Raw genomic sequence first — 27,560 nt, forward strand, 5'->3', positions numbered from 1 at the left:
TGATAAAAAAGATGTCCTAGTTAAACAGTCTTCGTGAGTCCCAACATTTAACAGTTAAAACGGTGTCTGTCCCTTGGGAGACCAGGGTTCGAATCCCATCCTGGGCATGCTTAATTATATTATACGATATTAATGCTGACGTTACTGTAAATGTCCACTAGATGGAGATGTTTAACCGTGATTTTTAACCAGGTGGTTTTACCTTGATGGCGATTGTGACTTCACCCACTGAAATATCATCCGCTAAAATCAGAATTTTTTGTAATTATCATGATAAAATGAAAACGTAATTTGCACTTTTAAATTCAGTATAAGGGTTTGCCTCATCTCTCATGCGTCTAGTGTATGTCTATGGTCGTGGCTAGAAGGGATACAGCTACGGACGGTGTAGAAGGACGGTAAAGGCTAGTTCCCATAAACGTAGAGGCCATTTAGGGTTAGATTTAGTGTTGGGTTTGACCAGTCTCTGCACTTATGGGAAGTAGCCTTCGACACAGGCCGTAGTTGGATCCCATCTAGCCACCGAAAGGCTGCACCTGACTCAGGTTGCCTCGCAGAAGAATTATTTTACATTAACTAAGCACTCACTGCCCCCTGCTGGTGATCTCTCTACATGACGCCGTAAATTACGTCTGTCATTACCAAGCCCCCAGGAATCGAAATCTAAAGTGAAGGCCTATTGAACCGCGCCATCTTGGCTAGATTTGTAGTCACTTGGCTATTTCCGGTTACTTTTGACTTGCGCAGTTGAGCTTCTCTGGCCGACGCGCGTCCACGCGCGTTCCCGGCTCTCCCCGCTTTGATTTAGCAATGAAAACCGGCTTGCATATTAACCTGTTTTTGTCAAATATATCAATTGGAGAAATTATTTTTTGATCCTGGCATCTTAGTTTTAACAAGTTAAATATAATTGAACATGTTTTGTTTGCTAGTAGATGGTATTCATTCCGTTCGCGATAACGTTATTGCAGCCAGGCTAAATTCCTCCAGGGAGCCAGTGACCGGCGAGTTGAAGAGCTTCACTCCCCGCCAGCAGGAGCTCTGGCCGCGGCTACCGCATCTCGGAAAACCCGCTGAGTTCCTGGCTGCTATTTCACACTCGCCCTTGATCAATCCCAATACCGATCCATGGTAATAATGAATCAATCGTTCAGATCAGATCGGCAGTGCTGCATGCATGTTACAACATCATTGTTAGCTTTATTAACATAACCATAGCCTACATTTATCTCTCTAACGTTAGGCTATCCATCTTACACCAGTCGGCCATTCGATAGCTGGAAGCGGTCAACGCCAACGTTGACTGAAAACACCCAAACTCAGTGTATCGTTTCATCTTCATGCTACACATCAACTCCTTTACATTGTATGTGAATAAATTCCTGTTATTCTAAAAATATCCCATTTCTGTCCATTCCTGGAAAAGGCTAATAATTGCTGTCAAATGATCACTCCAGTTTATCACCGTATCCCACTACCATTTCAACTATGCACAGGAGGTTGTCTTGTGGTCATTTTCATTAAAAAATGTGAACTTTTTCGTGGACGCGCGTCGGCCAGAGAAGCTCAACTGCGCAAGTCAATAGTAACCGGAAGGCCAGAAAAGCACAACTGCGCAAGTCAAAAGTAACCGGAAATAGTCAAATGACTACAAATTTTGCCAAGATGGCGCGGTTCAATAGGGCTTCATTGTTGATAGCGGCCAGTGAATGGAGTGGCTGTATCCAGTTTATATAATACATCCATGGTCATTACATTTTCAAAGTTCTCTCTTGCTTTTCATTTTATATTGGACAGACATTTTTGGGGCGCCAACCACACTGGCTCAAGGACATTTGATATATCAAGAGCCAAGTCAATATTCATATAAACCTTTAATTGAATTTTCAATTGAAAAGCAACATTTGTCCCTTCCAGCAGAACACTCTGGCCTGATCAGTTCATCCCTTCCTGTGAGGGGGAGGAGCCTAGACACCATCTACCCTGAGGGGAGGAGCCAGAGTCAGAGGGGTGGACGGTGTCCCAGAGGGGACACGAGGGTCAGGAGGGAGAGGGATTGAATTCCCCCCACCCTGTTGATGATGATGAGGATGCGCTGTGATGCTGCTGCAGAGGACGGACGCCCTGATTGCGCTTTTTGCCGCCAATTCCGGTCACCGATCGTCTATGAGCCACATCTACACAGCCCGGGTGACCCCCTGACCCAGGCTCGGGGTGGTTAAAGGACAGCCCCTCGGCCCCGAGCCTGGGGTAAGAGGACCGAACCAACTTACCCAAACGACGAAGAAGAAGCCACATCTGCCGATACTGTTAATTTTTGTTATAGCAGCTGGTATTGTAGTATTATAGGTCTAACAGTTTCCATTTACAGACAATTCATCCATCCATCAAATTCAGTCGCAGAATATCGGAGACATCTGTCTCAGACACTTAGTAATATTTCCACACCACCCCCATGTTTTAGGTTAGTGGCTCATGTTTGTAGCGTCATCGATCGGTTTGCGCAATAGGCGACTAGAAAGCATTATCGGAATTCCAAGATCTCATATTTATACGGAATATCATCCGGTTCCTGAATTGAATACGGCACCCCTACTGCAGAGGTCAACTCTCAACACAGGCCTTGAAGCGCACACACCTTGACAGACCTCACACCACTAAGAACATGTCAAAAACACAAGGTCCAATTCAACATGAATTTGAGAAAGAAAGAAAGAAGGAAAGAAAGAAAGAGAATGAAAAAAAAAAAAGATTTTGTTCTCTGCTATTTACATATTGTTTGGCATGTTACTGATAACAAAATGATTGAGCAGATCACCTAGTTTACTAGGAGTTTAGTACGGTCTGTATACCTCTAAGTGGCACTCATCCTAGTACAGTACATTCATATCCAGTCCAGTAGAGTTCCAAAGAAAGTCTATGGCAGAGTTCTTTATTCTGCGGCTAAATCCAGATCCATGTTCCTTCAGAACTGATCGGTCCAGTCCGGTCCAGGTTTCACTGATGTGAGTAGGCGGCTCTCATTTGTAGTGGATACTGGCGGTGATGTAAGATCCAAATGTAAATCATGCCATTTGAGAAGAAAATTTTTAAAAATTAAAAAAGCAGGCCCAGAAAATTAAGTTAGGATAGATATGGCATCGTTTCTAACAGATGTTGGTTTTGTTTTAGAAAAAAAATGGTTCCCGTTTAGAATACAGGACATTGTTAAAAAGATAAAACAAATCAATTAAACCCATCCTGAGAAAAAAAACAGTCCCTAAATAATAAATAAACCCCTGCATCATGGTCTCCGCTTTCTGCTGTGTGTGTGTGAGAGTGTGTGTCTGTGTGTGTGTGTGTGTGTGTGTCAGTGTGACAGACCACTCAGTCCAGACTGTCTGTTGCCATGTCAGTATCCCTGCAGGCCGTTATACACTTTCTGTACCGACTCCTGCTTCAGCAGCCCCCTCACACCTGGACCAACAACAACAATAACATTGTTATACATAGGATTATAAATCCTAAAGTCACATAGTTAAAATATGCATAGAATACACTGTATACATGTTGACAATAAAATACACAACGTTACTACAATGATACTTGCAATTCACTTTTTCCACAGAATCACTGTTGCAGACACAAACTCACCATCCTTTCTCCACTTCCTGTCTACTTACATGAACCCCCTCCACTTCCTGTCTACCCACCCTTAACCTCCTCCCCTTCCTGTCTACTCACCTTTAACCTTATCCACTTCCTGTCTACCCATCCTTAATAACCCCTCCCCTAAGCTGAATCCCAATCTGAGTGCGCAAACCGCACTTGCGGCCCCTCGCACTTGTGGCCTGAGGCCTGAGCACTTAATTGACGTCAGCTGGAAGGGCCAGAGGGTGCAGGGCGGTGAATTAAACGGGACAGCACTCCCAGTTTCGCTCAATGCCCCTCCCACTTCGTTTTCATTGGCTGCCGCGTTCCTCCGACGCAGAGGCTGCTCTGACGCTCCCCTCAGCTCTGCAAATTGACCGATTGACGTCTGTTTTAATTTAATAATAATTAAAAAATTAGGTTGGGTGGGATATGTTTGCAGCATGTGGATTTCAAGATAAATGTTGTGTTATCTGCAAATGTCATCATTTATGTGTGATGCACTCGGATCATGACTCGGATGCACTCAAGCACTGTGTCACATGAGACGCGGTGGGCTGTGGGTATTTTCTGCTCCTAAGTCCGTGAAATTGCGGACTTTCGGTAAGTGCGGTTACAGTGCGCAAAATGGCGGCGTGGCGCACTTGTGGACCTAGCGATTCCGTTTTGGAACTACCCTGAGCCCTTGTGGACTTAGCGGGAACGCGCATGTAAGGCCACAAGGCCGCGAGTGCTCTGCACTTTCGCCTAAGTGCGCGATTTGGGATTCAGCTCTACTGGTCTACCCATTCTTAACAACCCCTCCCCTTCCTGTCTATTTATACTTAACCCCCTCCACTTCCTGTTCACCTACCCTTAACCCCCCCACACTTCCTGTCTGCCCAACCTTAACCCCCTCCACTTCCTGTCTACCCGTCCTTAACCTCCTCCCCTTCCTGTCTAACCATCCTTAAACAATCCCTCCACTTCCTGTCTATCCGTCCTAAACCTCCTCCCCTTCCTGTTCGCCTTCTCACCGTCTTTCTGCTGGTCGTCCAGCTGCTGCTGAGGGAAGTCCACGTCGAAGGTGACTATGAGGGAGCCACGGATGTTGTTGTTATCAAAGTTGGGCAGGCCCTCCCCCTTCTTCCACAACCGGGCACCAGGTTTGGTGATCTTATCCCTCACTATGTGAACCTGGAACAGCAGCAGGAGATGGGGCGGGGGGGGGTCAATCACTAGGGACATATTACTACTCACACCACCCACAAATACTAATACCCACAGTATCTTGGATAATATTTGAATCAAAATGTCGTATTTGTTTTGAGATGTCCTCCAATATGTCTACGTCATGTCAGCTGCCTGATACAGTGATGCAGTCCACGCGAGTGTCCGCTCCGCTCTCCCTCACCTTGTGTCCGTCCAGATGGGTGACGTCCATCTCGAAGCCCACCAGGGCTTCCACCAGGGAGATGGTGACGTTGGTGTACAGGTCGTCTCCTCGACGCTCAAACACTGGGTGCCTAGGACATGCACGCACACACGCAAGCGCAAACACACGCACGCAAGCGCAAACACACACACGCACGCACACACACACACACTCATGAGCAGCTGAAACCAAAGGGTCCTCAGTCACTGCTCCAAGTTGATAAAAGATCTTTAGTCAGAATGTCAATAAAGGAAAGGTGTCCGTACTTCAGAACTTTGATGCGGAAGCGCAGATCTCCGGGTTCTCCGTCAATATGAGGTTCCCCTGTGGACAGGACACACACAGATAATGACAGCTGAGCCCAAAGCAAACAGCCACCGACAAGTGAATCACATGCTGAGAAAAGGGTGGTGGGGGGGGGGGGGGGGGTTCTCATTGTTTAGGAAGCGTCTTATAAAGCGTCTTACAAATAGCCTTCAAGTACTATTTCCCAGGCTGTCATACCACAACTTCTGGAAAGAGAATACTATCACCAAATACAGCGGTGATACATTTGACCCCTGACCCCATATGACCTAACCTGTGTGCCACCCTGGGTAGGAGCTGCTTACCTTCGCCAATGAAAGGGTACTCCATGTCGTCCCTGACTCCCTGCTCGATCTCCACCTCCAGGGTTCTCTCCTCGTTTATAAGCCTGGTGCCACAGACAGTCAGATTGCCATCATCATTACAAAACATCTAATCAAACTGTATTTACATAGCACACTTCATACACAAAGGCAACACAATGCGCTTTAGAGAGAAGGGGGAGGGGGGTGTACATACTGTTCCTAACCCTTGATTTTACAGAGGGAAGCAAAAAAAAACATTTCACCCATTGGAGTCAGTAGAGAACTGTAAAAATTATTCCCTCTGAACGAGACGATCGAGCAAGCTCCTGGAAAATGTTTAAGTCTATTAACATCATCACTGCCCAAACGCTAACGCATGTCTTAACTAGTGATGCTAAACATATTATATAAAGCTACAAATCAGTGGAATGCCCTGTCTGAAGAAGTGAGGATGTCGCTCTGTGAGCACTTTTAAATCTACACTGAAAAACATCTTAAAAGCTGGTCAGTCGTGCACTCATTGAGAGCGACTGGCCTCTCTCTGACAAGCATACATCTGTGTTGTGCTGTATTTTCTGTGTTCTCATGCTGTTTTTATTCTGTATCGCTTGTTGTGTTTTATGTACTCTGACCAGCCAAGGGGACTGCAGATGCAAATTAGCTTGAAGCTAGAATCTGGTACAGTGCATTATATGTTGTCATAGTAGTCTATGCGTAATGTATATGTTTTAACTGTACGCTGTCCCTTTTAAATACATAAATAAATAAATAAATATAATATAAAATGATACATGCACATTGTAGGAAAACCCCATCTCATGACTTAAAAATCTATGCAAAGCGACCATGAGGTACGAAACCAACCAGTGACTCACTTGATGTTGGCGCACTCATCACAGACCACTTCCTGGGTCATCTGGAAGCGCCCAGGTCCAAGCTGGGTCGTCCTCATTTCCTGTCTGCAGTTGCATTTCCTTTTCCCAGGGGCCTCCTTGGCCACAGGCTTGTTGCGTACAACCTGAGGGATGAATACAGACGTATTACTGCCACTGCCACAAACTACTAGGGGGTTAGAAACTCTTTTAAATCCAGAGTCCCAAGGACTCGAGAGGACACGGCTTGAGAAAAAGGGTGGACAGGGGACACAAGGTTAGGCACATCATCGATAGTGACGCGTACCTCTACAAAGTTCCCAGTGTACACCTCTTCAAGCGTGACCTCAAGGTCAAGCACGATGTCGTTTCCCCTCGGTATGTTCCTGTCCTGTTGCTGTCGGTTCCCGCCGAACATGAACCCAAAGTCACCAAAGAAACTGTGAAAAGAATCACTTTCTTTACACGTGTGTCTAACTTATATGTTTATCAATATTCACATTCTGATGAATACGAACCCCACTGAGAAAACCATTTAATTCAACCCTAGACCCAAACGCGAGACCGCCACCCACCTGGAGAAAATGTCATTGTGAGAACCCTGGTGACCTTCTTTTAGCCCGTCCTCTCCATAGGCATCATACTGTTTCCTCTTCTCCTCATCAGAGAGCACCTACACACACACACACACACACAAATGTCAACCTCACATTGTTTACAATCACAGACACCATTACAGTACCATTCATGTATAGCCCATATCTATGGCCTATATCACCCATAACTTCCCTATAACTATATAAAGTTGGCTACATGTAATTCTATAATCTCATCAGTCTGACATTTTAGTAGGGTTCAGGTCAGTCACTGGTCACTGCACAGAGCAATGTTTGGTGCACTAGGCCAGTTTCACCGAGCCGTTCCAAGTGCTCCACGTCGAGTTTTCAAGAGCACCGTACAGACACGTATGAGCCAATCAGAGCCAGCCACACGGTCTAAATGGCCAATCGAAATCCCACATCGTTTCCAACGACAACCAAATAGGTCGCGTCATCGGTCACAGAAGACTCTTGTTTCAGTGCCTCGAGCACTTCCGCGATGCGAAATAGAATACATTACCCCCATTATATTTCTGCAGCTTGACAATAGTCAGATTACACGCACACATCAATTCCCGTGTAACAAAATGCATTACTGCAGCACTAGACGTACTGCAGCAGGCAGTCAAGCATTCATATATCATATCGATTTACTCTATGTTCATATGTACAGGTATTACCGATGCAAAGACTGACATCGAGAGCATCATGTGGATATAAAAACGCAACGTAACTAAGATAGACAGGCAAACTAACTGAGCTAAACATCCCTGTGGGATCACGCACAAGGGGATAGGTCTATGTTGCGCATGTATGTCACCTCGTAGGCTGCCCCCAGGTCCGCGAACTTGTCCTGGGCTTCTGGGTCGTCCTGGTTCCTGTCCGGGTGCAGCTGGAGGGCCAGCTTTCTGTAAGCCTTCTTGATGTCCTTCACAGACGCCGACTTGGTCACTCCCAAGATCTTATAGAAGTCTCGTCTGTGTGAAGGAAAATTCAAACAAAATCAGTGCACCAGGATGTGACTGCAAGCAAGATGGCTAGATGGATGTCTATACTGTAGTTAGCTAGTTTTGTTATGGTTGCATAACGTAGACTTTTACATTATAACCTTAAGTTAAATGTAACGTTTATTTACAATTAACTGGATAGCACTACTGCTAGCCACTACTTGCTCTGGCCTGGCAGCATTATATCCATTTGTACACCTAGCTAGATAGTGTAGCTAGACCTTAGCTAGATAAATCATGAAAACAGATTAAAGCAGTTCAATCTGATTTAGTGGATTCAAATAACGATATCGCAATGTTGGAAGATCGCAAGTTAGCATTGTAGTAGCTCTTCCCTGGTGCTTCCACGCTTGAGGGGAAGGTGGGTTCAACGGCGTAGACCAATCACAATGAAACATGTGTACCAGCCGGCGACACTGTTATACTGTTAAACTGGCGGTGTGTTAGTGAGAGGGGTAGGGAACAAACTACTTACCCTGCGAGTACTGCCGAGACAAAACACAAGAGCAGACAGCATAAACTGCGCAGATTCATCCCTTTAACAGCCATAGATTCTAATATTTCTTCGAGAAGGCTAAAGGAACACCCCGGCTTTTTGAGATCGCTTCTCTGCTGTCAGTCAGCGAGCTTCCTACTGTCAGCGGAGCACCCGCCCACATGCTGACGTAAGAACCGCCTCTCGCGACAAAGCCCGCCCACCTCTTAAAGGAGTAGTAAAGGGAAAATGCATGTTTAGCCCTGTTTTAAGGTTACTTAAGATCATATACAATGGTTCAGATCAAACCATTGACAAAACTAGCACTTTTGAGAAAGTCTGATAATTGCTCTACCACCGTTTTGGTCATACAATGCATGTGGATGGGCACCTTGAAAAATCTTTCAAAAACATGTTAAACTCTCGATTTCAAAGACAAGAAGCTCACTGAGGGGGTAATTGGTGTCCGTTGGTGTTCTGACATCAAATTCGCCGTAAAGTATGAATCCTGTAGGGTTTTATTGATCATTTTATTAAATCCATTGACTTGTATTGACGCGACCGTTGTAGATGTGTAGATCAATCTGCAGAGGGGATTCAGGAAGCGGAACTACTTACGGTAGCTATTGTTATTGTTTATGTTGCTAGGCTACCTAATTTGCGGAAGTTTACACACGTATGGTATGTGCTGCGACTAAATAGTTCTATGCTAAATATTTTAAAAAGCCTTTCCAGATTAACTAGAATCTTACTTTATGGCAAATTATATGTCAGAACGCCAACTAACACTTCGGTGAGTTTCTTGTCTTTGAAATCGAGAGTTTAACATGTTTTTGAAAGATTTTTCAAGAAGCCCACCCACATCCATTAGATGACCAAAATGGTGGTAGAGCAATTATCAGATTTTCTCAAAAGTGCTAGTTTTGTCAACGTTTTGATCTGAACCATTGTATATGATCATAAGTAACCTTAAAACAGGGCTAAACATGCATTTTCCCTTTACTACTCCTTTAAAGAGATAAAACAAAAAACGCATACTAGCGTTTATATTCATCCGTATAAACTTTTTGGATTATGTCTCCTTGCTCTTTCCCGTGAAATGAACACCAGTTAATTGTATACAATTCTACCTACTGCATCTCAGATAGAGGCCGGTGTGTTAATCAACACAAAATACGAATTTGTATGCATCTGCTAGTGCGGCTCCGCTCATCTCGAGCGCGACCCCGTGAAGCGCGTGCAACAGATGGGTACTTGAGCGCGACCCCGTGAAGCGCGTGCAACAGATGGGTACTTGAGCGCGCCAAATAGGAAGACACGTTCAGTCAGTCAACAAACCATGACAGAGCAAGACAGGATAAGGCTCGCACAATTTTATTTCACGTATTGAGTTTTATATACAGCTCCTGCAACATCTTGGTGGGACTAGACATCTCGTGGACGAGGAAATTGCCTGTGAGTGGCTGCTTTGGTCGAGATGCTTGCTAGCCAACTAGCCTAACTTAGTAGACATGCTAGCTAGCTAGCTTCAACTTCCTAAACAGTAGCTCTTATCAAAATAGAAAATTAGGTAGCTAGATAACTCATGCTTTGTGAGAGTTAGCTAGATAGTTAGTCACTTTGTTTTGCTTGCTAGCTAACGTTAGCTAGATTAGCTGGCTAAAATATGTTGTCATGGGAACATCCAGTGCGTCGCAAAGCCAGGAGGAATTCAAGATCAGTTTATTCGCCATGTATATGGGTTCACACATACTAAGAATTTGACTAGGATAATGGCATGCGCCGATGGGGACGACATAGGACATGGTGCAGGACAGGACAGTGCAGAGACACAATATATAGTATATATAATATATACAGAATGGAGTGTGATGAGTGTATGTACAGTGTGTGTGCAGTGTAGTGTGATAAGATGAGCGACATACATAGAGTATGTGGTACAATCAGAGGTCGTGTGCAAGTGGTGCAAAGGGTGTGGTCAGTGGGGGGGCGGAGGGCGTCGTGGGGGGACACAAGCCTTGTTGATGAGTCTGATGGCCGTGGGAAAGAAGTTTTTGTGTTGCCGGTCCTGATGGACCGGCCTGATGGACCGCAGTCTCCTGCTAGAGGGGAGTGGTTCAAAGAGAGTCGGCCACAATCTTTCTTGCCCATTTCAGGGCCCTGGAGGCGTGCAGGTCCTGTAGGGATGGCAGTCTACAGCCGATCACCCTCTCAGCAGAGCAGATGATGCACTGCATTCTGCCCTTGTCTTTATCTGTTGCGGCGTAGAACCAGATGATGATGGAGGAGGTGAGGATGGACTCTGATGGAGGTGTAGAAGAGCACCATAATTGCCTTTGGCATGTTGAATTTCTTCTGCTGCCTCAGGAAGTGCATCCTCTGCTGTGCTTTTTTTGGCGAGGGACTCCAGGGTCTGGAGAATGTTGTGAAGGACCATGTTAACTGTGCCGTCCACAGACCTGTTGGCTCTGTAGGCGAACTGCAGGGGGTCCAGGAGGGGGTCAGTGATGGATTTGAGATGCGGCTGAACAAGGCGCTCAAAAACCTTCATTGCTACAGAGATCAGGGCGACGGGTCTGTAGTTACTGAGGCCAGTGATTCTTGGTTTCTTTGTGTGTGTGTGTGTGTGTGTGTGTGTGTGTGTGTGTGTGTGTGTGTGTGTGTGTGTGTGTGTGTGTGAGAGAGAGAGAGAGAGATTGAGTGTGAGAGAGAGAGAGGGAGTGAGTGGGTTCACCCGCTCTATTCCATCATTCTAATAATGACCATCCTCCTCTCCCCCACCATTACCTCCTCCTCACCTCTCTCTCTCCATTACCTCCTCACATCTCTCTCTCCATTACCTCCTCCTCACCTCTCTCTCTCCATTACCTCCTCACCTCTCTCTCCATTACCTCCTCCTCACCTCTCTCTCTCCATTACCTCCTCACATCTCTCTCTCCATTACCTCCTCCTCACCTCTCTCTCTCCATTACCTCCTCACCTCTCTCTCTCCATTACCTCCTCCTCACCTCTCTCTCTACATTACCTCCTCCTCACCTCTCTCTCTCCATTACCTCCTCACCTCTCTCTCTCCATTACCTCCTCCTCACCTCTCTCTCTACATTACCTCCTCACCTCTCTCTCTCCATTACATCCTCCTCACCCCTCTCTCTACATTACCTCCTCACCTCTCTCTCTCCATTACCTCCTCCTCACCTCTCTCTCTCCATTACCTCCTCCTCACCTCTCTCTCTACATTACCTCCTCACCTCTCTCTCTCCATTACCTCCTCCTCACCTCTCTCTCTCCATTACCTCCTCACCTCTCTCTCTCCATTACCTCCTCCTCACCTCTCTCTCTACATTACATCCTCACCTCTCTCTCTCCATTACATCCTCCTCACCCCTCTCTCTACATTACATCCTCACCTCTCTCTCCATTACATCCTCCTCACCTTTCTCTCTACATTACATCCTCCTCACCTCTCTCTCTCCATTACCTCCTCCTCACCTCTCTCTCTCCATTACCTCCTCACCTCTCTCTCTCTCCATTACCTCCTCCTCCCCTCTCTCTCTTGTCTTTGGGTGCTTCATTTATGTGAGGCGTAGTTCAGTGGTTACGACTCCCTAGTCCAGACGAGTTACCTTATAACCTTTGTTTCTTAAATCGCACACCTGCTAAACCACATGGCTACATCCCTGTTGTGACACTGCTCCTTCCTAACCAGGGCCCTGTCTCTGTCTACCTGTCCGTACAGGCCCATGGATCCCAGCAGTGACCATGTGAGTGTGTGGCCGCGCACCGAGCCCTTCCTGCTGGGGGCGCTGCAGGCAGCGCCTCCCGCCAAGTTCAGCTTGCACTACCTGCGCAAGATGGCGGCCTACGTGCGCACACGGGATGGTTGCTTCCCCATGCTGGGCTGGGCCATGTGGCGTCACATCGCCTGTGGCAAGCTGCAGCTGCAGGAGGACCTGGCCTGGCTCTACTTCCAGACCTTCGACCTTCTGGCTCACCACACCCCCGAGGAAAGGCTGGAGTGGGCGGAGGCTTTGTCTCAGTGCTCAACCCCAAGAGAGCTGGACCGCCAGAGGAGCAAGGTGAGGCAGAGGGGGAGAGGGGAGAGGGAGGGGGAGGGAGAGAGGGAGGGAGGGAGGGAGGGAGGGGGGGGGGGGGGAGAGAGGGAGGGAAATAGGGAGGAGGGAGGGAGAGGGGGGGGGGGGAGAGAGGGAGGGAAATAGGGAGGAGGGAGGGAGAGAGAGAGAGAGGGGGGGAGAGGAGAGATGGCGAGAGAGAGAGTGAGAGGAGAGATGAGTCTGGAAAAGTGTGTGAGCTTCTTTGTTAACCAAGATATTGGGTGTCAGATGTGCTTTCACAGTGTTATGTCCTCGCTCCTTTTGTCCGGAGGAAGGGCCGTTTCACAGAGCTGTGTTTGTTTAGTCCTCATTATTATCATGGCACTGCCCTGGATTAGTGCTGTAATTGGCTTTCAGAGCCAACATGGCCTGAAGGTGTATTGGATCCGATGTCTTTCTCTCTGTCAGCTGTGTGTGGACACGCTGCAGTTCCTCCTCTTTCTCTTCATCCAACAACTGAACCGCGTGTCTCTGCGCACCTCCCTGATCGGCGAGGAGTGGCCCAGCCCGCGCGCCCGCTCACCGTCCCCTTCCTCGGACCGCGAGGCCAAGACCAGCTCCCAAAACAAGGTCCGCGTGCACAACAACACACCCAGAGATACCTCAGTATTATCGCTATGGACTAAGGTCTGTTTCATACTCTACGCAAGCTACGCTGACGGCGACTGTGAACTCTATGCAAGTATTTTGGTACGCTCTGAGCGCGTGGGGGTCGCCGCCTTGCGTCAGTTCGGTTCACGTGAAATGGCACTCGTGCTAGCGTAAAGGTACAATTTTTAGCATGTCACACGTTCCTACGCAAGGACGTGTCAACGTCACCCCGGTAGCCTTGCACAGCTCGCGTAACTTGCACTAGCGTAGCATGCGTAGAGTAATAATGGGCCTTAAAGTCGCACAGAAACGGACGTTTGAGATCATCTAACTTCCGTGGTTTGACGTATTTCCGACTCAAACAAGCTATGAGGGTGGGACATGCGTTTAGAGGAATTTGATTGGAACATTGACAAGTGGACGGGTTATAAGAACTTTAGACAGATTCGATAGAAGGATAGCGTTGATTGACGGGTGGATGTCGTGAGATTATTGGCCTAAAATCTAAGGTACCTGTTGTCGTCATCGCACGTGACCTACAGTTTTCCAGGAAGTAAGAAATTATATACTTTGATATAAGATTACAACAAAAGTAGAATTTTGTAAAAAAAATTGGCATACATCGTTGAATAGGTGAACACTATGACCAATTATGTGAACCAAAATGGGACAGAATGCTTTTTAAATTTCAGTGCGACTTTAAGACATGCTGAGAGTGGGAACCAGCATCGCTGATGAGAACACAGTCATATGCACATTCACTCACGTTGTTCTCCGCCCCCCTCCCCGGTAGAACTGGGACGACCAGGCCCACCTCTGCTTCATCCAGACCCACCTGTGTGAGCTGCTGGAGCTGCTGGTGGAGCCGGGACAGCTGTCCAGCTCCGGACAGGCCATCAGAGACAGCCAGGTCTGCTGGACGCCAAGCGCACATGCGTCTCGTTTAGGACATGGTCTAATACTCCTATGCACAGTATTCTTCCTTGGGACCAAACATAAAGACAGTCTTACCGAGAGATTCAGCATTTTATTCACGTTCTGTACTGCTCGTGTTGCTATATCATTCCGTCAGTCAATGTTTGTGACAAAAAACACATTTGTGTTTATCAAACGCTGTGGTATTTGATAATGAAATGTCTTGACTGTCATCACGTGCTGGGTGTGGTTGTGTTGTCCAGGTGTCTCTGGAAGCCTTGTCTAGCCTCAGCCTGCTGCTGGAGGGGTCGGCGGGCCCGGGCCGGACGGTCCAACCCGTCCACCGACTGCTGTCCAGGGCCCCCTTCCAGAACCAGGCCGGCTTCTCCAAGCTCAGCCGCTCCTTCCCCCTGCAGCAGCTCATGTCCTGGTTGAGACGGGCGCTGGTCCTCAGCCCGTTCGGCATGTCCTCCTGCCTGCGCACGGGAAAGAAGCTGGCCTGGGCCCAGCAGGGTCAGTACCGGACCCCCGCAGAGATCAGGGGCTTTTGAACAGAGTGTGACTGTTTTACTGACAACTTGTGGAGTGACTGTGACTGGTGCAGACAGGGCTGAAAATTAACACCGGCCAAATGCAGGTAAAATTTCCAATTGGTGACTAGATTCCGGAAGGCTATCTGAAAAAGAAAAAAAAAAGAAAAAAAAAACTTGGCCGGTAGATTTTTTCATCTACAGTCCCCTTGGCAGGTGACTCACCGTGAGCCAAAAAGTTAATTTTCACCCCTGGGTGCAGAACTTTTGTAGAAGTGGGGAGGAGTAGACAGAGGCTGCGTTCCGAATCGCATATTTCTACTTTTTTTTACTATGAGTAGGTACTACAACTACCACTAGAGAGTACTTTGCACGCAGTACGCATCCAATTGGGACATACTATCTTGTCTTAACATTGCACCTTGAAATTTGCCCACATCCTTCGCTGTCCATGAAGCGACATTTGTCTACAGCTGGGATCCATCAAAACGCCTCCGGCGCCACTGGCACACGCGACACAATTCCGCTGCGCACAGGATTGTGGGTCAGAATAGCCAGAAAAGAGTGCTGGCTTGCATACTGCAAAATACGACCGGATGTAGTAGAACATCCTGGTATTTTTTGCCATACTGCATGTGGCATACTATGTATTGGGACATACTACATCAATTTTGGGCATACTTTATAGTATAGAAGTATGCGATTAAGAACGCAGCCAGAGAGTGAGTGTGTTCATTCCTCAATACCTGTGTTTAACGCTATTGCTGTTCTTGCCTTGTCCAGTGGAGGGCGCCATGAAGAGAGCCAGGATCGCCCGGAACACCGACATGGCGCCCCCAGGTAGCCGCATGGTCCTGATGTCCCAGGTGTTCAGGCAGACTCTGGCCAAGGACTCGGACAAGCTGGCGGGGGCCAACGTCAAGCTGCATCGCTGCAGTGAGGCCTTCATCTACCTGCTCGCCCCACTCAGGTCAGCTGCCCTGGCCCTGGATGGAGACATGAACCCAACTTACCTAAACCGCTGTACTTTAGGTGCACTTGATTCGGCCCATCCAGTATAACGGAGCCGACAGAAACCTTGAAAAGATGTGCAATATCCTATCTCTCGCTCCAGTGACATGAGTTGTGTTCGGAATCGCTCTCTATTCACTATATCGTGCACTAAATAGGGCGTCAGCCATTTTGTTTGTAGTGTCCGAATTTTCATTCCCTATATAGTCCACTATTTATTACCCACAATTCACCTTGATTTCCAGGGAACAGTGCATGTACCCTACATTTTCTCCGTTCCCTAGGTAGTTCACTACATGGTGAACCCTATATAGGGAATAGGGAGTGAGGGAACGATTCTGAACACAGCTGAACACAGCTATGGTGTGTCCCCGGCGGTGTGTGTGTGTTTCAGGTCAGTGAGCCTGGACAAGTGTCGTAACACCACCGTGGTCCTGGGCCCGGTGGAGACCAGCGTCCACCTCCAGAGCTGCGAGGGCGTGCGGGTGGCGTGCGTGGCCGGCCGCGTGGCCGTCGGGGCCTCCTCCCACTGCACCGTCCACGCCCTCACCCCCACGCGGCCCCTGCTGCTGCCCGGCAACACGGCCCTCACCCTGGGGCCCTTCCACACGTTCTACCCCGCCCTGGAGGACCACATGGCCAGGGCGGGCCTCGCCGTGGTGCCCAACGCCTGGGACCAGCCCTTGCTGCTGGGCCCGGAGGGCACCACCAACCCCGACCCCGGGTGCTACCGCCTGCTGCCCCCCGCCGACTTCTACCCCCTGGCGGTGCCGTTCAAGATGGAGGGGGACACCTGCGAGGTTCCGGGGGGCCTCCCGCCGGAGTACCAGAGGGCCGTGGAGGGCCGCGAACACAGGGTGCAGGTGTGGCAGAGGGCGGTGAAGGACGCCAACCTTAACAGGTGAGGGGCGGACGGCCGGCGACGGCGACAGACCTGACACGCGGGGATTAGAAATAGAAAACAAGGAAGCGCTTTGCATTATCGACGGGTACAATGAACCAACCGTTTAGCTTTCCGTTGTGCCCTTGAGCAATTACCGTAGGATTGTAGGTGCTGTAGCTGAGCCTGGGCTCCTCTCTAGTGAAATTTGTGTGTGTGTGTGTGTGTGTGTGTGTGTGTGTGTGTGTGTGTGTGTGTGTGTGTGTGTGTGTGTGTGTGTGTGTGTGTGTGTGTGTCCTCGCTGCCCAGGTGGAGTGGGGGAGGGTGGGTTGGAGTAGAGCAGAATATCGCTCAAGAGGAATTGGATTTAAATCAGATTACTATATTAGATAGAATCGGTGATATATATTTATATATATATATTGAGTTGTGGTCTTGTGTTTGTGTTGCAGACAGCAGCGTCAGCAGTTCCAGGCCCTGGTGGAGAAGAGGTTCCATGACTGGCTGGTGGAAACGGGCCACCGGCAGGAGCTGGACAGCCTCACCCCCCTCGGCGTCTCCTCCAAGGAGCCCCCCGCAGCAGACGAGGGCTCCGGAGACGGCCCCCTGCAGCCCACGACGAGGGACCCCCGACAGAAAGGGACCTCAGCCGGGCGGATAGTGGGGTAGTAGCCTACGACTCGCTGACTTAGGGGTCCTTTTCACCGGGGTCCTTATAAATCTGTTGACTATTGCCTTTCACTGATAGGCGTGTTTGTCCTTGTGTGAGTGGTGCTGGCTGTGTTCACCAGCTCCAGGCAGGCCTGGACCTACTGACCGACCAGCGCTAAAGCTGACCGGGAGCCCAGCGCGGACGTGCAGCTCTCATGGGCCGGTCCTGTAAGCCCCTCGCCTCAAACCCCTCAGGATGAAATGGGCCGGTCCTGTAAGCCCCTCGCCTCAAACCCCTCAGGATGAAATGGGCCGGTCCTGTAAGCCCCTCGCCTCAAACCGGCCCTTCTGACAAGAGGAGGTGGACGAGGCCGGACCACGTTTGGGGAAAACAGCCCCCGATCAGCTGGCTAAAAGACTCGGGTCTAGTCTATTCTAAGATAAGAAGCCCCGAACGGTGCTCCGCCCTCTTGACAACGTCTGCACCGTCTCTCCCCTTCTCCCTGAAGCGTGCTCTCATGCTCTTGTGTCCAGCGCCCAAGCATTTCTTGGCGCCCACCATATTTAATCACTCGTCCTCTCAGCGAGTGAGCAGCTGCACGCTAAGGGCTGAAGGGTGGAGTGTAAGTGTACGTTTATATTTGCTAACTAGAGCACTTGGGAGTGTGAGGGATAACCCAGGGTACTTTACTGTTATCCTCAGGATCGTTTCCGTTAGTGTGTTATGTCTCGTTCCACCTATGAAATAATGGGGAATCATTGCTAATGCATAAGTTAAATACGTCCATTCATTGTGGGGAATCTGAATAAAATGTCTACACATTAACGTACTGTATGAATATGTACTTTGTAATGGTTCATGAATTAGTAATATTACCTTTTTCTGGTAGCGTGAAAGTATGATGTTATTTTTATGGCGTGAAATACGCCAATTCCGTTAGCATGGGAGTTAGAATGTGATGACCCAAGCCTGTACCTCGGAAACAGCCTCCATAAGTAGGACTTTAGGGTACTGGAGTGGCCTGTGGAGAACAGTGCCCCTCTTTCTCTCCCTCCCCCTCTCTATCTCTTCACTCTCTCCCTCCCCCTCTCTCTTCACTCTCTCCCTCTCTATCTCTTCACTCTCTCCCTCCCCCTCTCTATCTCTTCACTCTCCCCCTCTCTATCTCTTCACTCTCCCCCTCTCTATCTCTTCACTCTCTCCCTCCCCCTCTCTCTTCACTCTCTCCCTCTCTATCTCTTCACTCTCTCCCTCTCCCTCTCTATCTCTTCACTCTCTCCCTCCCCCTCTCTATCTCTTCACTCTCTCCCTCCCCCTCTCCATCTCTTCACTCTCTCCCTCCCCCTCTATCTCCTCACTCTCTCCCTCTCTATCTCGGTGCACAGCGTGTGTATGAAATGTCTACAGGGAAGCAGTTTTCATTTCTAAGTCGAGGGACAGAAGAGAAGACGCGATGACCCGTGCTGTAGAATATTATTAGAATGCAGGGAACAGCGTGCCGATGTCGCTATCTACGTATTTCACATTCTTTCTTCTTTTCATTTTGAAGGCCAGTATGTCAAAGAGGAAGGATACGATTGTATAATTATGCCTTAACTGCTGTATTTCTCAAACTTGCCTTTCACTGAAATTGCACTGCGACGTCCGCCACACGGTTAACAGTAGAAAATCATTAGTGTGTTTTGTATAAGCACGTGTTCTGTTCACTGACAAAATGAAATAAACTCAATAGTTTTTGCCACATGACTTGGTGTGGTTGATGATCACAACCCATGCCATGGTTATAGAGATCTATGTAGGGACAGTGGACTCGCACCAGGAAGAAGTGTGGAGAATTACTGTACAGTTAATTTGACATCATTGTGCCAATTCAGGGTAAAGTAACCCATCACTGGAGCAGCAACTATGTTTGGCTGAACCAGAGGGCATCACCCCAGAGTCCCACCTCCCCACTTCACTGATTGGTTACAAAAGCAGGATGAAGACGGATGATACAGGTCTTCACAGCTGTCTGTCATTACCATACTTCTACTTCCCTTGAAGACCAGGTGTGATGAACCTGGCTTGGCTCACATAACTAATGAATGACACCCAGGAACATCTCATGTTATGCAGATTGCACTTCAGGGTTGTATAGCAGGTGCAGGTAGGTTCAGTACATGGTGGTGAGTGTAGGACTGGTATGGAGGCGAGCTGGCAGGGTTGGCACGTGTGCCGGGGTGAGGGTGGAGGAGAGGTGGGGGGCATCAGAGCCAGCCAACGGGGGCAGGTCACCGTGCCATTATGCCGTAATCCCACTTCGCTTTTTCTGGAACTGAATGGCACTAGAATCACTGACTCGATTTTTGGATGTAATTTTCATGACAAAGCGATTGTTCCCCTGAACCTGGGTTTTGGGCGGGGGAGGCGGGCTGTATATAAGGGCGAGGAGCAGACTCATCCACACCCCAGGGAGACCCACCAGCATCAGCACCAGGCCCAGCCTACATACAACATCCAGCATGGGCAGAGTGAGTAGCAGGAGCAGACTAGTAGCATGATGTAACACACCTACACACACACACACATCAGAGAGACATAAGTCAACACAGGATGGATGATAGTTTTATATGTAAGCATAGCAGCAGTGTATTATTTCTGTGTTGTATGTTACAGTATCTAAGGAATTGAAAGGACAGAAAGGAACAAATGCAGGATATTTTAGTTTTGTTTTTTTGGGGGGAGGGTGGGGGGGGGTGCAGTAATGGTTTGATAATTTGTTTGATGCAGTTCTACTGATTTTCTTTTCTGTAGACAAGCTGAAAGGTTGAAAACTAGTCAGAAAGCCATTTTTCTCATTTGCCATTAGACTTCATAGGAATTTAGACCCATTACTAATTCAACAATTTAATTTTCATCATCTAATTTGACTGTGAAGAGCAGCTCCAACAGATTACATGGCATTTGATCCTGGTGAGGACTGTAGCAGTGTTAGAGAGTGAGGGACAGCCAGGATAGGAATGAGCTGTTGGCTGGGTGGACCAGTTCTGTGGTGATCACAGGTGTTGAGAGAGAAAGAGAGAGAGAGACTGCTCGAGTCAGCTTGATCTCTGAACTGTAGTGTACCGACAGAAAACAAACTATAAATCACATATTCCAGGACGGAGGCTTGATTCACTGTACAAAGGTGCCGGCTCACTTCACTGCAGTGTTGACTATCACAGTACAAATGGGTCACCTGCGACACCTGACCTATTGACCTCTTAGGGGTGCCGAACGTGAGCGCTGCATTTCTCCCTCCAGATCGTCTTCTACGAGGACAAGAACTTCCAGGGCCGTCGCTACGAGTGCGACAGCGACTGCACGGACTTCCACGCCTACCTGAGCCGCTGCAACTCCATCAGGGTGGAGAGTGGGGCCTGGGTGGTCTACGAGCGCCCCAACTACATGGGCTACCAGTACGTGCTGACCAGGGGCGAGTACCCAGAATACCTCCGCTGGATGGGGCTCAACGAACGCCTCAGCTCCTGCAAGATGATCCACTTCGTAAGTCAGCCACGCCCCCCGCGGCCCCCCGCCGCCAGACTAGCCAACGTACCGGTCTCTCCGCACACCGTGTTCAGGTCCATTCGGTAGGCTACTTGTGCGTCCACATTCTGTAGGTTTGTAGCCCAGAGGATCAGGGCTGGAGGATGCAGATGTGGAACGTAGACTAGAGTGTAGAACCAGGTGTATAGAAGGTGAGTGGGTGGAAGGTCAGTCCTTCACAGAGTCCATTAAGGTTCTACGCTGATGTGAATGTAATATTGGACGCCGTACAGAAACAGTTGTCTTACCCTGGCGTTAGCAACGTGAGCTCCCAAGATCAGGATGGTCTCACGAGGCTAACAGTCGCCTGAAACGTGGGACACTCCAACTGTCGCTAGTTTCCCAAAACCTTTGCGGCACCAAGATTATCTTAACTTTGTTGCCGGCCATCAAGCTAAAGATACCCATAAAATCTATGTAGCTTTTGGACAACTGAGGCTAGACCTTGTCTGGGCAGGGCATAGATAGACTTGCCAATGAGGCTACTGACTGATAATGAAGTTTCAACCATTGGCCTCAGGGCTTTGCCAATAGAGATCAATGCGAGCATATGGTACTGATGGCCTTGACGTAACGCAGAGAGCTATGGGCTGACACAAACAAACACAACACAATCAATCATGGTACCCTCTGAGACTTCTGACACTGAGGAAAATCAAACTAGAAAACATGTTTATTTCCAAATGATGGACTGTATAACATTAGTTTGAAATTGGCGTCGGATTGGTGATGGATGAATACAAGATTGAGTGTGAATTTATTTATTCACTGTTCTCTTTTTGATAGGGTTACATTCTTATAATGTAGTATTTCAGCTATGCCCATGTGCTCTGTAATATGTTCCGATGACGTAGCTAATACAGTAAAACATTTCCAGGAGCTTGCTAGATCGTCTCGCTGAGAGAGATCAGGGAAGGATTTTTACAGTTCTCTTATATTGGCTCAAAAATGGCTGAACTGGATATTTTTACTTCCCTCGGGAAATTAGGGGTCGGATCAGTAAACAACCACCCCCCCCTTCCTTTCTGTGGAGCGCATTGTGTTGCCTTGCTCTATATAAATACATTCTGATTTGATTTTGTACAAGATAATGACAGTAAACAAGGAAAACTGTGTCCGTGTGCTACAATCTATACATCAGGGCCTGCACACAGAAAACAAACGCACCCAAAAGAGTCAGACGGTGTTGAGTAAGAATCTCATCTCCCTATATATCCCTCCTTCCCCCTTTCTCCTACCGCACGTCCCCTCCCCCTTCTTTCCCAACCCCCTGCACTGACCGCCCTCCCCTGCCTCCCCCCCCCCCCCAGACCAGCGGGACCCAGTACAAGATGCAGCTGTATGAGAAGGCAGACTTCGTGGGCCAGTCCTACGAGGCCAGTGAGGACTGCCCCTCCATGCCGGAGAAGTACCGCTGGAGGGAGGTGTACTCCTGCAGGGTCCTGCACGGCTACTGGGTCTTCTACGAGCACCCCAACTTCCGAGGCCGCCAGTACTTCCTGGAGAAGGGCGAGTACCGCAAGCCCGGGGACTGGGGCGCCGTCAGCCCCACCATCCAGTCCTTCAGACGCCTGTCCGAATGACCCCGCCCTGGGCCGGCTACACACCCCGACGACACGAGGGCCTGTCTAGCTGGGGAGCCCCCCCGACCCCAGCTCTGTCCAGCTGCAGTGGAAGTTCTTTGATTATGACTTCGCTGAGGTCTAAATTGAAATAAAACTTGGTTGGTAAGCAGGTCACAAGATGGTGCCTCTTATTTGAATTGGTGTCTGTGTGTGTGTGTGTGTGTGTGTGTGTGTGCGTGTACAAGAGGGCAGTCACTTGGGTAAGATTCACCCAAAATTAAGTTAAAACAAGAATAATGTCTTCCTTGAGCTGAGTCTCTCTTGAGATTTGCGATTGGTCCGTAGTAACCAACCTAAAGTCCACAGTGACGGGACGATGGCTGTGATTGGCTTAGGGAGCCAGTGCCCAGGGCTGTGATTGGCTCACAGAGGGTTGTGATGCGTACCGAAGGAGAAACAGTTGCCTCCTCCACCAATCAGGGCCAGCGTTGATTCCTCAGAGTCCAGCAGCTCGGAGCAGAAGGAGTGCAGCATGAGGGGCCAGAGCACGGAGGACTGGGAGGGAGGGGTGGAGGGATAGAGAAGGAGAGATAGAAGTCAAGTTACGCCCTGTCTCATCAACCATCGTTTCGATGTAAGGATCGAACAGGTAGAGGCCAACATACTGTGTCCAGGCTGAGCTCCACACTGCCCCCTGTGGTCAGGTCTATAACAGTGATACCAGGCACACTTGGCCTGCAGACAGACCCTGCCCACCAGCACCGGCCGATGGCCAATCACATTTGCAGAGTGAGAATACCTGGGATGGAGACGAGCAGAGATTTACACCAGTAGACACACAGACGTTTTTAGGCGCAGATCCTGGTAAGAGGTCGAGGTAGTGTTGAGCGTTTGCAGACCTGAGGGCTGGAGGCGGGCGGACCTGCGGTCTTTCCCAGCGGAGGCCTGTGGCAGTGGGCCTCAGCAGGGCCGTGTCCCCCAGCAGAGCTCCGCCTCTGCCTAGTCCTCCAAACACCACTACACCTCCCTCGTACCCACGCCGAGCGGGACAGCCGAGCTTCAGGTGGGGCGCCCTCTACTGGGAGCTGGAAACACACACACACACTTGAATAATTTATTTATGTCCGCATAAATAGAAATAGAAAGGTCATGAACACAAACAATGCTGTCAGACATTAGGATTCAGTCAGTTACATAAGTCTAGATAGCAATCACATTGTTACATACAAAAATACATATAAAAAATGACAGTGACAGGTCGAAAGGACATAGTAGCCTACTTCATGGGTATACAACACACACACACGGGCAGACGTTAGGTAGTGTTCTTAAGCAACGTCTTAATGAAATATATCGTATGATTATTGTGACACTCTGTGTAAAAGTAGTGTACAATATGCAGCAACATTTCACTGCATATTGTACTTTTACACGTGACAAATCTGGATCTGAATCTAACAAACCTCCAGTGCAGCTCTTTGAGACACAGGAAGTGGGCATTGCCCAAAGCTGCCTCAGCTTCATTTCTTCCTCCAAACACAAACAGGAAGTCTTGTTGTGAGGAGGAGGAGGAGGGGGGGGGTGTTGAGGACAGACTTCAGTAGCTGCCCTACACCTCAAAACAGCACTGGTATTTTGGTTCCCATGGGGGCAGACCTCGAATTGTGCTACAAGCAAAGAAGTATATCTTTTTTGGGGGGGGGGGGGGGGGGGAGCCGAAGCGCGCCCCGAGGGACAGGATCTAGAGAGGGAAGGGAGAGAGAAACCCTACCGCTTCATTAAAACCACACAGGGAGGCTGAGCTGATTTCATCAATCCGTGTTGGAGAAGCGTACATCGTATACCTGCCTGTAGGGGCAATTCTCTGTCACCTGCAGAAACCGTCTTACACAGTGGTCCATGGCTCTCCAACGCACATAATAGCCCCTAACAGGAGACCAAACATTAAAAAGAGATCAACAGTACCAAATAGGCTACACAGTCCTAGTTCAGATAGACAGGTAAAGTATACTGCATCCCATAGACCTCCCACTGAGCTGTTGATCAGAGGGGCTCTCCTGGAAACTTTAGACACAAAATGTTTTAGTTAGTCATCTTGAAAGTACACCGAGCTGCTGCAGACACTTTGCTGACAACACTGCTGTCGTTGGTGCACCTATCGGTGTCAAAACACAACACAAGCTATCATGTCTTTATGCCTACGCGGAGGCTACGATCCAATTGAAAGTCACATACTGCTGGTTACAGGTTTTGCAGCGCTAAAGGGTTTAGATTAGCCTAGCCCTAACCCACCTACCGAAATGTCACTCCCATTCATTCAGTCTTCGATTGACAGGCTGGCTCTGACGGGCTAGATGATACTCTCAACTCTCTCCCTGAAACGAATCCGTGAAAGAGGTGACTAATTTCAGACAATTGTAAACACAAGTCCGAAGTCCCTCGTGTAGTAGGAAAGTTCACAGACGACGGTTTGTTTACAAGCGTGAAAGTTCTTCTTCGGATCAGACGGGACGTACTACTCATCATAAAAACGGACCCCGTCAGAATCCGACTCCCCTATTAGTTCGATCTGCACTCTTCTTCCTTAAAGGGCACCGCATATGCTGTTTTTACCTACCTAAAATCGGTTTCTGGGGTCTCAGAAAAGTGAATTTAAATGTCCTATGCAGAAAAAAATCACATTTCCATACCTGTCAACATTGGGTTGTGAAAAATAGGGAGATTTTCTCGAGCATCGGCGTATCGGCCCACCATCATTGACAGTAGGAGTCCATCAAGCCCCCAGGATTCGAAATCTAAAGTGAAGGCCTATTGAACCGCGCCATCTTGGCTAGATTTGTAGTCATTTGGCTATTTCCGGTGACTTTTGACTTGCGCAGTTGAGCTTTTCTGTCCGACGCGCGTCCACGAAAAAGTTCACCTTTATGTGAAATGTAGACGCACGTTCCCGGCTCTCTCGGCTCTCCCCGCTTTGATTTAGCAATGAAAACCGGCTTGCATATTAACCTGTTTTTGTCAAATATATCCATTGGAGAAATTATTTTTTCATCCAGGCATCTTAGTTTTAACAGGTTAAATATAACGGAACATGTTTTGTTTGCTAGTAGATGGTATTCATTCCGTTCGCGATAACGTTATTGCAGCCAGGCTAAATTCCTCCAGGGAGCCAGTGACCGGCGAGTTGAAGAGCTTCACTCCCCGCCAGCAGGAGCTTTGGCCGCGGCTACCGCATCTCGGATAACCCGCTGAGTTCGTGGCTGCTATTTCACATTCGCCCTTGGGTGTGGCTTCGGTGCCTTCAGCAGACACGCCCCCACAGTCTCAGACCAGAGAATGCTAATGATTTTTAACCGATTTTGAAGCCTTATTTTATATACTTAGCGACATTTTTAATCACTCAGATTTGGCTGGGTGGTTAATGACATGTTTTCCTGTGGTGTGTGAAGCTCATAACAAAAATTTGAACTGGGTTAACCTGGACTTTAATCTAAATAGCCAATGAAAAGAGGTACAGAAAACACTTTAAGTCATCGTTTATATTCAGTCCATAAGGGAACAGAGATCCCAGGCAGTGGATCCAAGTGTTCCCCTTGAACAAGCTTCCAGAAAACTGCAGGTCTGATCCATCCATCAGGGAAGGGAGGTCTAGGGAGACGGGCTGGGCTGGAGGTCACCCTCATCTGAATCGAGGGTCTGGGCAGAAGAGGTCATCCACGTCAGAATACTCCACTGTGGTCAGGGCTGGAGCTGCGGTCAGGGGCTGGGCTGGGGAGGTCAGCTGGGCTGGAGCAGATGCCTAAGGACATAATGAAATGGCTGTAAACGCAAGTCGCATTGGAAGCGTGCCATGTCACTGGATACGAGAAAATGAACTGACTGACATCACATACCTTTTTGCATCGAGCAGGGGCATGTTTCAGCGTCTCCTGCAGCTGGGCAGACACCTCCGTCACAGTGGTGCTTGGCTTACAGGCCATAACTGCACCTTTTAACCAAAAAGGGAATGGTTTCAATGCACATGGCATGAAGCAAAGACAATGTATTATTTTGCGAAAATATGAACAATCCCTTACGTAATATGACATTGTAGAGGGTTATATTCTTTAGAGGCTTCTTCCCCCTCTTCCCATGGACGCTGTAGACACAATGGCTGACAGCACCCGCCGGACCCCATCTGGCAGATCCTTAACACTTCCCTGCAAAAATAAGGAACAAAGTTCTGCCCGGAAGTTACTCACCATCTTCCTTTGATGCTCCTTGTCCTTCAGCTGCTCCTCCAAGACCTCCTCCGTTTTTGCAGGGTCCAGTGCATCCAGTACTGCTCCCCGTGCGACCCCATCAGACTCCCCGGATAGTCTCTGCGCTAGCTCCCTCAGACTCTGCATGACCGCACCGAGCATGTTGGTCAAGCTGGACAACTGCTGATACACCATCCTCTGGTAATCTGGATATTAACACAGATGTGGCTATAAGTAATTGTACTGTCACATAATGGAAATTTAACTCAAAGTATATCCCTGCATGCACCATGGAGTACTTCACAAAATTCCTCATACCAGCACATGCAGAGCTTGATGGCAGAGGGGTAAGCGGGGGGCTCCGGAAAGGCCAAGTTGTGGGATTGTGGTGTGGATAGTAGCGTTATGGCGAGACTCCGCCCCTTCAGGTTAGAGTCAGTCGCGGACAGTGTAGCCCTCTCTGGGCCACCCTCCTGCACCCACCGGGGAAGACCGTGTGTTGCTAGCCTACTCAGGGGCCGAGTTGTGGGGTTCGTGGCGTGGATAGTGGCGTGATGGCGAGACTCCACCCCCCCAGTTGTGGCTCACTTCCATTGTGTTGTGGCTCACCGGTTTGTGTTGTGGCCGGTTTGTGTTGTGTTGTGGCCGGTTTGTGTTGTGGCCGGGTTGTGTTGTGTTGTGGCCGGTTTGTGTTGTGGCCGGTTTGTGTTGTGGCCGGTTTGTGTTGTCACCTTTTTGATGTGTTGTCACTTTTTTTAATGCGTTGTCACTTTTTTTAATGCGTTGTCACGTTTTTTGATGCGTTGTCACAATTTTTGATGCGTTGTCACTTTTTTTTTATGCGTTGTGTTGTGACACTTTAGGGCCACTGTAATATCTGACCTGCATTTC

At 48.6% G+C, this 27,560-nt stretch overlaps 2 protein-coding genes across 2 annotated transcripts; one reads left to right on the forward strand and one right to left on the reverse strand.

The window, feature by feature from the left end:
• Positions 1-1,993: 1,993 nt before the first annotated feature.
• dnajb11 (DnaJ heat shock protein family (Hsp40) member B11) lies at positions 1,994-8,742 on the reverse strand. Its single transcript, XM_084451863.1, has 10 exons — positions 8,609-8,742; positions 7,947-8,103; positions 7,103-7,200; positions 6,835-6,967; positions 6,531-6,673; positions 5,656-5,738; positions 5,311-5,368; positions 5,024-5,135; positions 4,647-4,806; positions 1,994-3,456 (listed from the first exon to the last, which is right to left on the reverse strand). Exons 1-10 carry the CDS (start codon positions 8,680-8,682, stop codon positions 3,392-3,394), a joined length of 1,083 nt encoding a protein of 360 aa, XP_084307989.1. The 5' UTR covers positions 8,683-8,742; the 3' UTR covers positions 1,994-3,391.
• A 1,180-nt stretch (positions 8,743-9,922) lies between these two features.
• tbccd1 (TBCC domain containing 1) lies at positions 9,923-22,449 on the forward strand (the record flags this gene model as incomplete). The annotated part of the gene is made up of 11 exons (XM_084452052.1): positions 9,923-10,063; positions 12,345-12,684; positions 13,129-13,290; positions 14,105-14,221; positions 14,490-14,739; positions 15,540-15,726; positions 16,162-16,668; positions 17,100-17,307; positions 17,554-17,572; positions 20,562-20,824; positions 22,177-22,449. Exons 2-11 carry the CDS (start codon positions 12,349-12,351, stop codon positions 22,447-22,449), a joined length of 2,322 nt encoding a protein of 773 aa, XP_084308178.1. The 5' UTR covers positions 9,923-10,063; positions 12,345-12,348.
• Positions 22,450-27,560: the final 5,111 nt, after the last annotated feature.

This window comes from Borostomias antarcticus (genome assembly GCF_949987555.1).
Source record: "Borostomias antarcticus genome assembly, chromosome: 17".
In the NCBI taxonomy this organism is placed as follows: Eukaryota; Metazoa; Chordata; class Actinopteri; order Stomiiformes; family Stomiidae; genus Borostomias; species Borostomias antarcticus.